Here is a 10,479-nt window from a genome sequence, read left to right on the forward strand (position 1 = left end):
GCCACTTACCTATCCGGGCTAAAGAAAGCTGCAACAAGTAAAATCCAACAGCTGCACCCAACCAGACCTTGGCCATTGTTTCCTCTCTTCGAGTTAATGTGTAAAAGTCAAGGAGCTCCTCTCTCCCTGCCTGCACAAAGGAGGGGCAGGAAGCAAAAGGAAGGAGAAAAAAGGTCCCAGGTCTTGTTAAGACTGCACGGAGAGGCAGCGTCGGAAGTTTGCTGCAGTTTTTATTCCAATTCAAAGTAACTGAAGGAGTGACACAACAGGGAGGGGAGCGGAATCAAAAGTCACACCCATCTTGAAACAAAAGTGACTAGGCAAAAAAGGGGAGGGGAGAAGGCTACTACTTATGAGTAAGCAGTTACCAGCAGCAATTAGTGGAGGCTCCAAATGTCTTTTACTCATCACAGGGAAGCCTTACTGGAGCAGCTGTGCTGGGAATTGTCTGCAATTCTTCATACTTAGCAAGGAGGAGAGAAGCTGCCCTCAAAGACCTAAAGTCTGTACAAAAGATCCGGAATAACTGAGGCTTTAGAAGTACGTCCGTTTTAATATATATATTTTTCCTTGTGAATTGACAGCACAAGGTAGAGAGTTAAAACAAAGAACGACATTTCTCTGTAGGTTTCCCAGTAATCCCGATCCAGTCACTTCTGCATAAGACATAAGAGCATATAATTTTATTTTATTTTTAATGTTCTGCTAAGAGCTGCTTGCACATTTCACAGAAGTGAGCAAGGGGAGAGGGAGGCCACTTTTCGATCATTAATACTTTTGTGCTCTGTGGAGGCTAAAATCCAAAGTGAACATCAGTGCATCAAACCCATGGTGAAATGTGCATGCTCCAGAGGTGGGTACCTCTCACACATGTTATTCTAGAATTGATGGATACTGAGTACCCTCCCCTATGTGGTTCACACACAATCTAGACCAGGCATCCCCAAACTTGGCCTTCCAGCAGTTTTGAGACTACAGTTCCCATCATCCCTGACCACTGGTCCTGTTAGCTAGGGATGATGGGAGTTGTAGTCCTAAAACAGCTGGAGGGCCAAGTTTGGGAATGCCCGATCTAGACTCTCTGAAAAGGCTTCTTGAGCAAATAGCTTCATTCTGAAATTAAAAACTGATTGCATTGCATTGAGTTTGCATTAGCCTACAGTGTGTCCATTTGAAAACATTCCATTGGGAGTGCTGGGGGTGTATCCACACCTGCCCAATAAAACTGTGAACAGAAGTGTGTGAATCTGAACTTACGACATGGTTTATCTCTGTAGATCATGGCATAAGAATAAGATTGACATAACTTAAACATGACATGTGGTTCTTCATCCTGACTTGGTACAAACCTGGTACTGGACTCCTCTCTGGAAAACACTTCACACCTTGAGAAGGTCAGTACATGCAAATCCAGTTGCTAGCAGTTCAAATTCCTGACAAGACCTTCAAGTTAATGGGAGGCAGAAAAAGAGATGGCCAGGTTCAGTTAACTGCTCACTTCTTCCGCCCTTTTGTTAAGCAAAACACAGAGAGTGAGAAGCAAACAGGATAGCAGACAGTTTTTAGCCATTTCTCACTAGGATGAGCAAGGTGAGAAACGGGCAGGAAATGGGGGGGGGCAGCAATTGCTCATCTCAAAGCCCCTACCTTCCCCCTTGGAGGCATGAGCTAAGAACCCCAGCATTCCCAGTAGTTAGCTAACAATCCTAGCTCCAGGGTAACAGCACACACACCTGCTTCACTTTAAGGACAGATATATTCTTCCTTCTCGTTTCTTGCTCTTAGCGTGGGCCCTGCTGGCAAAATTGCCACACCCACATTTCTGTAGGCTCTTCAGCATAGGGAATCTTTCACCCTTCAGATCAAGGGTGTGTGTGTGTGTTGTAGGAGTTGCTGCCTCCTTAAATTGTAATTGTGCAGTCTGAAGAAGCATTTCTATATTCTGTCTCTTGTATTTCATATAAGAAGCCAAGCTTTTTTTATTCCTTTGGTGTGAGAAGTTCTTTTGGCATAAGGTTTAGGGTTACCGCATATTCATAACAAACACACTTCATAACTCCAGTCAAAGATCCTAAACCTCTCAGCAGTGTGTATATGAGTGCTTGGACATGTATGTGGCTTCAGACTGCAACAACATTGTGGGTGGGCGGATACCAAGATTGCTGTCTTCATTCACCCAGGGCATGCGCAGAGACGAAAAGGCATGGATCATCCAATCAAGGGGCAGGTTTCAAATCCACACCAAGTAACCACAGCCACCCTTGTAGATAGTACAATCTAACATCAATCTAGATTGAAAGCAACATGTTGAGGACAAGCACAAGCAATTCCAGACTCAGCAAAAATAAAAATAAAATGAAATAAATGGTGTTACAAACCTGGCTAGTGTGTACACAGCCACATTTTTTTTTTAGGTAGATATGTGCCATAATCCACTACAGATGTTACACCTGAAAGAGCCCTCCCCAAAGAGCAAATGTTAGTTACTCATGCATCCTCTAGCCTAATTTTCATCATGTCTGAAGCTACCCTCAAGCTGAGAACAATTGATCCAGACAGCATAAATCAGAATTTCTGTACTTCTTCAATTACTATTGACCTAGGCTAAGGACAAGAGTTGGGGCTGCTTTATCCTTGAAATCATTGGAAGGTTCAAGGCGAGTTCAGATGTGAATTCTTATCAAGGCAAAAGTAAACATGATGTGAAAGATCTGTGATCACATAGCCCATGTTTTGGGGTGTTTAAATTTTTAAAAATAAAGCTGCGGAAGAATCTGACACATATAAAGCTCATTTGTGCTGTTTTCTCAATTAAAATTAAGACCTCCAGGTATAGGGCGGTGTATAAGTTGAATTAATAATAATAATAATAATAATAATAATAATAATAATAATAATAATAAATGCTCCCAAACATAAAATTTACCTCTCACTATATATGCACTATATACATGGGTGGCACTGTGGGTTAAACCACAGAGCCTAGGACTTGCTGATCAGAAGGTCGGTGGTTCACATAAAATTTACCTCTCACTATATATGCACTATATACATGGGTGGCACTGTGGGTTAAACCACAGAGCCTAGGACTTGCTGATCAGAAGGTCAGTGGTTCGAATCCCTGCAACAGGGTGAGCTCCCGTTGCTCAGTCCCAGCTCCTGCCAACCTAGCAGTTCGAAAGCATGAAGTGCAAGTAGATAAATAGGTATCGCTCCGGCGGGAAGGTAAACAGCATTTCCGTGCACTGCTCTGGTTCGCCAGGAGCAGCTTAGTCATGCTGGCCACATGACCCGGAAGCTGTACGCTGGCCCCCTCGGCCAATAAAGCAAGATGAGCACCGCAACCCCAGAGTCGTCCATGACTGGACCTAACGGTCAGGGGTCCCTTTACCTTTATATATGCAGGGGAAGCATCCAAGTGCCGTGCATGGACAGATTCCTCAGACAATGATCTTGATAAACCTGGAATTTGTGAGTTATGGTGTAAAAATCCAGTCCTGGTATAAATTCTGTTTCAGGCAAATAATTACTGAAAGAAGAAATGCACTCTAGTTATTAGAAACTCAAAGTCCTGTCTGCACTTAGCTTGACTCTCTTGCATGGAACATGTCAAACTTGAGAGGGAACTGACCTAGCATTCATCAGGTTGTTGACAATTGGACTGCCTATATGCAAGCAGGTTTAAAAGGGACCCAAATACCACTTTTTAAAAAAAACATGTAGGTTTTTTTTACATATAGTTTTGTTCTGTGAACCACCCTGAGATCTCCAGGTATAGGGCGGTATGTAAATTCAATAAATGTAAAATGTAAAATGTAAATGTAAATACATATATACAGTTTTATTGATTTCCAATACATAACAATTACAAAAGGGGGGGGGTACAAGGTGGGATTTTGTTTTTGTTTCTAAAGATCACCTTTCAGGACCTAAGTGTATCTAAGAATTTTACTGAGAAGAGAAGAAGAAGAAGAGTTTGGATTTGATATCCCGCCTTTCACTCCCTTTAAGGAGTCTCAAAGCGGCTAACATTCTCCTTTCCCTTCCTCCCCCACAACAAACACTCTGTGAGGTAAGTGGGGCTGAGAGACTTCACAGAAGTGTGACTGGCCCAAGGTCACCCAGCAGCTGCAAGTGGAGGAGTGGAGACGCGAACCCGGTTCCCCAGGATTACGAGACTACCGCTCTTAACCACTACACCACACTGGCTCTCTGTGACTAAAAAGGATGCATTAATAATGATCGTACCAGATATGACTTCATCCCCCCCTCACCAAGGCCCAGAACATATAAATGTTTATAACTCCCTAGAAAATAAAGAATGCAATGGTTTTGATAATAAATTTTGTCCAGTAGCTTCTAGGTGGCATCCATTTTTATTGATTCCTGAATGTTTTTTTATTTCAAATTTGTTTAGATTTATATCTATGTAAAACTTCATCATGTTGGTGAAAATAATAAAACACGAACTCAGAGAAGCACCTGAGATATGCAGCGTAGATATACTAGGATGGACATTTGCCCCCATTTGAAGGGTTGCTTGGTGCAAGTTCAGTTTAAAAATAAAGGCCAGTCAGAAGATTGATGTTACTCAACAAGAGTTCGCACCTTGACAGGAGGTACACAGTCAACTAGTCAAAAATCTTCCTCAATATAGTGAGAAGATGTATTGTAGTTCCATCTAAATGACAGCATTTCTTCTAAATCAGCATCTATACATATAATATGCAAATTCTATGCAAATCTGTGTTCTCTTTCACCCTCTTTTTTTGGTGGTGCTGTTCCTCCTTTTTGGCAAATGTGGCTGTCCTAAAATATAGGCTTAGCATATGGGAAGAGGGTAGTTTTGTGCAAGTAACTCTCACTAGATTACACTGCCATGGCACTGCTTGCCAATTTCATGAGTGTCTGGCCTGCTTCCTATATTAGGTTTGTTCACATCTGCAAATGAGCCCAGATTGATGCTTCTTTTGTTGTTTTTCTCTGTGCCTAGATTTTATTTTCTCCACTAACGGTTTGCATGGCACAGCAAAAATGCCCTTTCTTTGTGGCGCCAAAAGCCTTCCATAACAGAATGTGTGCTCTGAGCTGCTTTGAGCCAGACAGTCCGTTTTGTTTGCTTGAAGGCAGAGAAGTCTATTGGAAAGCCAGGCATCCATTTCTACTCCTGCCAACCACTTTGTTCCCACGTGTAATTTATGGGCTGTGTCCTGCAGAGCAGCAAGGAGGTGAACAATGGCCTCCAGTAGTTTATGTTCAAAAAGGGAAACAAGCAATAATCCTGCACAACCTCCACATCTTCCAGTTTCCTTTCTTTACTGGGTTTGCAATTAATACTGGAGGAAACCATTTCAACAGCTGTTCTTATACCACCCCTTTAAATTTCCTTTCAATGTAATGAAGTGTGGGCCAAAGGATGGTTCTCTGGCCATCTCACGCAGCTTACAAACTCAGCACATATGCAAAGGCATTTTGCCACTGCCTCAATCACCTATTGTTGCATCCCTTACGCTGGACTACTTTGTGTTTGTAAATGGTGTTCTCAAGAAATTATTAAGCATGCAGGCACAGCACAACTGATAAATGACACCCGTGTATCAGGCTGCAATTGTTACCAGGGAGTAAATCCCATTAAATTCCTGAAAACACATATAGGCTTTCACAGCAATACGATAATCCTGGACACATTTCTCTGGAATGTAAGTCTGTTCAACACAATTGTACTTACCTCCAAACGCACAGAGGATTGCATTGTAACTGTAACTTATTATCGTTGCCTGTCAACGACATCCTTTTTCACATGCTGCTTTCATGTTATTTGCTGAAGCCAGCATTTAGTACCTTCTACTTGCCAAGCAGAGCTTGTGCTTTACATGTAGAGTAATTGCTCCCATGAAACATTCGTGAGTCATGGCGGCAGGGAGAGTATGTGTACAAATTCAACAGGGCTTAGTTTCCTGGTTGATATTTTCTTAGTGTTGTTAATATTGTTTTCAAGATCATGCATGATATAGTACTTTGTGAATCCTATAATATGATTTTTGGTGTCATTCTGATGTTCAGCTTATTTTTAGGTTTTTTGTTAATAGTGTTTCACAGATGGTAATTGTTTTATTCATGGTTTGTAATTGCTTTACAGACAATTTGCTAATTATACTATATGATTTATGCTGTATTTGTGATGTTCTGTTACACTAATGTTAATTGTTTTTTGTAAGCCACTTTGGGATTCATTTGAATGAAAAGCAGTATAGAAACATCAATCAATCAATCAATACCAGAAAGGCAAGGAAACTGCTGGAGAGCCTTCAGAGAGACTGCCAGTCACAGTACACAGAACTGGGTTAAAAGAACCAATACAGTGGTACCTCGGGTTACATACGCTTCAGGTTACATACGCTTCAGGTTACAGACTCCGCTAACCCAGAAATAGTGCTTCAGGTTAAGAACTTTGCTTCAGGATGAGAACAGAAATCGTGCTCCAGCGGTGTGGCAGCAGCAGGAGGCCCCATTAGCTAAAGTGGTGCTTCAGGTTAAGAACAGTTTCAGGTTAAGAACGGACCTCTGGAACGAATTAAGTACTTAACCCGAGGTTCCACTGTAGTTGGACTCATAGTTGGATAGTTGGATGTTATATGCATTTTGGAAACAAAGTCATTATTTCCTCTTGTAAACATCATTCATGAATGGCACTGTGTACTTTTATTTTGTACACAAGCATTGGCTCCCAGCCAAAGAACAAAATGGTAATACATGAAGCAATCCAAAATCTGTTATGGAGAAACTGACTAGGTTACTATATAGTGCAGAAATAAAATATGTTTTCCACTGTAGGTCCTCAGAGAAGCCCCTGACTTATCCCTCTTTCCCCCAGCAATTGCTTTGAACCTGCCACAGAAAAATCTAAAATTTTGCAGTGGGCAAGTTCCCCCTCCCCCTTCCTCAAGGAACACATTCATCATCTCTTGGGGACCACATAACCGCTGAGAGTGGGCGAGAACCGGTGAGATAAGGATTGTGGCTAACTTCATGTGTACACCACTTTTTGAACCAGTGGTTGAAGCACACTGCATACAGAGTAAACAGGGCCGTTTAAACAGCCTTACTCTCAAGAAAGTGTGCAAAGGATTGCAGCGTTAAGCTTTGTTTCAGTTGGTAAGTAGAAAAAGGGGTTAAAACCAAAAAGCTCCACAGGAGAAATGGACTTTAATGCTTGGGGGGGGGGGTGTTGTTGGATTCTGGAGACAAAGAAAAGACTTTTGGTTACCTGCTGAAATCCAAAGCAACCTGAAGCTGAAGTATATTCGTACAAAAAACAAAGCCAGAGGAAGTAAATTCTTCTTAGATCCATGTGTGTCTTTTACTGATTATACAGTATGACTGGGTGCAACTCCATTAACCATTACAGCTTTGTTTATGCCACGTGCCAAAAAATGCAAGAATGATAATTCAACCCCCTTGTTTTTGTTATAACACTTCGCTAGACTATACACAGGTTGTGTAGAAACAGGCACTGTATCAGATCTCCAGCATGTGACCCCAGTGTAGGAGGAAAGCAAACGAATAACATTGTATGTTTAGAGAAAATAATAGACATCCACTTGTTTCCACTGACTCAGGTAATAACTGGTTACATGCAGTGTTGAGTTAAATAAAACACAAGTGACTCATGTGATGGACAGAATAAGATTTTAAAAAAGAATTTGAATATGTAATTTTTTTTCTAAGAATGTTGGTACAAGGAAAACAACTAGCCCTTTTTTGTTCATGCTTGTGTGTGTCTATCTATCTTCTATCTATCTATCATCTCTCTATTGATCTGCATTTCTGAAATCTGCAAAAGATTTCAGAAATGCACCATCATCCTTTGTTTAGAGCATGTGGGAAGGGATTGCAGGGGGAGATCGCTATGCCATGTTATTTTGAAAAATCAATACAATATTTTTTAATAAATACACCATTCTTTCCCAGAATAAAAATCAAAAGTCTGCCTTTTCTATACAGGCAAATCTAAATTTTAAGTTATGCACTGACAAGGAAATATAACATGAATTGGAATAATTATTATTAATAATAAGTGTTTTCGGTTACTTATTACAAAAAACATCTCCAAGAGATTTTTAACATAAATAGAAATAAAAACACATTATAATAGAAACACATTGACACAAAACACACGCAGGTCATAAAAAATACACAAGGCAATCTTTCATAGCAGCAGCAGCAGCAGCAGCAGAAAACTTCAACAGCCCACTAAGAGCAGATAACAGCATTATAGTCCACCAAAAGCCTGGGAAAAGGGTAAATTTCTACCTGGCTGAAAAGATGTCAACAAAGGTGCCAGGTAGACCTCACTAGGGAGGGTGTCCCATAACAAGGAGCCACAGCTGAAAAGGCCCTTTCACTTATATCCCTTTCCCATGATGAATTCAAAGCAAACTGTTAATGCACATATATGCACACACATAAACACCCTACAAATACAAAAGCTCATAACCCAGAAAAATTATTATTACATTCTTTGTTCTGAAAAACAGTCAAGCACTCGGCCAGCACCAACATTTCAAGATAGTGAAAACAAAGCCAACACCAAACTTCTGAATCCCTGGCTAGAAAATAAATGTTATAACTGGTGACAGAAACACAGAATCTCAGGTTACTGTACATTACCTGATCTTTCAGGTAATGGAAGGAATGTGTTTACCTTTTGTCCACCATGTAGATGACCTAATATACGAGCTGAAGCTTCCACACACCTGATCATGCAAAGACCTGTTGACACCATTGTTCTTCCGTTCCCTCTATTTGAAAGATATAAGATAAAACAGGGCTTCTGTGCAATTGGCCCTTCACATAAATCATGTGACATCACTAGCATAGTAGTATACAAGGGAAGCAGATGCTGTGGTCTAAACCGCTGAGCCTCTTGGGCTTGCTGATCGGGAGGTTGGTGGTTCAAATCCTCGTGACTGAGTGAGCTCCCGTTGCTCTGTCCCAGCTCCTGCCAACCTAGCAGTTCGAAAGCACACCAGTGCAAGTAGATAAATCGGTACCACTGTGGCGGAAAGGTAAAAGGTGTTTCCGTGCTCTCTGGCTTCTGTCACAGTGTTCTGTTGCGCCAGAAGCGGTTTATTCATACTGGCCACATGACCCAGAAAGCTGTCTGTGGACAAATGCTGGATCCCTCAGCCTGAAAGCGAGATGAGCGCCACAACCCCATAGTCACCTTTGGCTGAACTTAACCATCCAGGGGTCCTTTACCTTTACCTTTTTAGTAGTATACAAGGAGGTGAACCATGCAAAGGAGCTTATGAATTGGGACTGAATCGCTAGCATCAGCTTCTAAATCCTAAATCCTTGTATACAATTTTGGGTTGTGGTGTTCAGACAATGAACTGCTCTCCATTAGGGAGATTTCCTGGTTCAATCACTGCTCCTTTCACAGGGCAGTTAAGACATGTTTATTTCAGTTCAGCATTTTGCTGCTGTGCCGAATATGATTCATTTTGATGCTTCTCTTGACAAGTTGTTTTTTATGTACTGTTTCTTTGTTACTATTCGAATATATGCTTTCATGACTACTACTTTATATTGTTTTATTGAAACCTGTAAGCCAAAATTTAGAGAGATAATGAATTGTCTGAAATGTTCATTGATACCCAGCAATACCACAGATACGTTGTGAATTGTCATTGATTTCGCAACAGCAAATTTACATGGAAAGAATTCTGCTATTTATGTACAGAGTCTGCATCTTAGCTCTGCGTGTATGTATAATGTCAATATGAATGGTGTAGACAAGGTTGGTTAAAGGTCAGCTGAGTCAGCGGCAGCACCAGGTGTTCAGAAACAGAACAGGCACCTATGAGAATAAATCAAACCTAATGTATGGCCAAGAGCTGTAATTCAGGGTCAAGACGTCTCAGGGGATCAAGGTCTAGTCAGGGGGCAAAAACAAAAACAAACACAAAAGCTGGAAGAAACAAACAGAGTCTGGAAGAAACCAGAAGAGAAACTAGGCACTATTCAAGGTATGTATTGCTTTTAATCACCCTAGATGTCCATACATTGACAGATAACTCTCCCATCCTAATTTCTATGGTAATCTCTGCAAACCTAATTTTCTAACCTTCTGGAGACAAATCAAGTGTTCTGTTACCGAGCAACATGTTTATCACTACGACCGTGGGGCCTGACACTATCCTTTTGAGAGGCTAGGGAAAGTAGTGGTGCTTGGTAAATTTTATTATCAAAATCAGCTGTTTTCAGAAACAGACAAGGTACATTTTTACATCTAGATGGCGTAAAACACCTCTTGCCTTTGGATTTCAGGAGAGAAGTGTATTCCCCATCTACAAACTGCCCTGGGATCCTTGGATAAAAGGCAGTACATAACTTTAATAAATCAGCATCATCATCATTTGGGGACCGAAAGAAGAAACACCTTGGAGGAGCCATCTTGGACACCAATATGGTGGA

General features: G+C 41.0%; 1 protein-coding gene across 17 annotated transcripts in view; it reads right to left on the reverse strand.

Annotated features, from left to right (window-relative positions):
- CD44 (CD44 molecule (IN blood group)) overlaps nucleotides 1-268 on the reverse strand; it is a 72,176-nt gene extending 71,908 nt beyond the window's left edge. For 14 of the 17 annotated variants that reach the window (XM_079950926.1, XM_079950935.1, XM_079950934.1 and 11 more), the window contains exon 1: nucleotides 10-267. In XM_079950926.1, the coding sequence (XP_079807052.1) occupies nucleotides 10-76 (67 nt within the window). In that variant the 5' untranslated portion in view covers nucleotides 77-267. Of the gene's footprint in view, nucleotides 1-9 lie in introns of all 17 variants that reach the window. The other 3 variants (XM_079950928.1, XM_079950927.1, XM_079950933.1) reach the window with 2 other exon arrangements.
- Nucleotides 269-10,479: the final 10,211 nt, after the last annotated feature.

The sequence above is a fragment of the Podarcis cretensis genome, assembly GCF_951804945.1.
Source record: "Podarcis cretensis genome assembly, chromosome: 1".
NCBI lineage: Eukaryota > Metazoa > Chordata > Lepidosauria > Squamata > Lacertidae > Podarcis > Podarcis cretensis.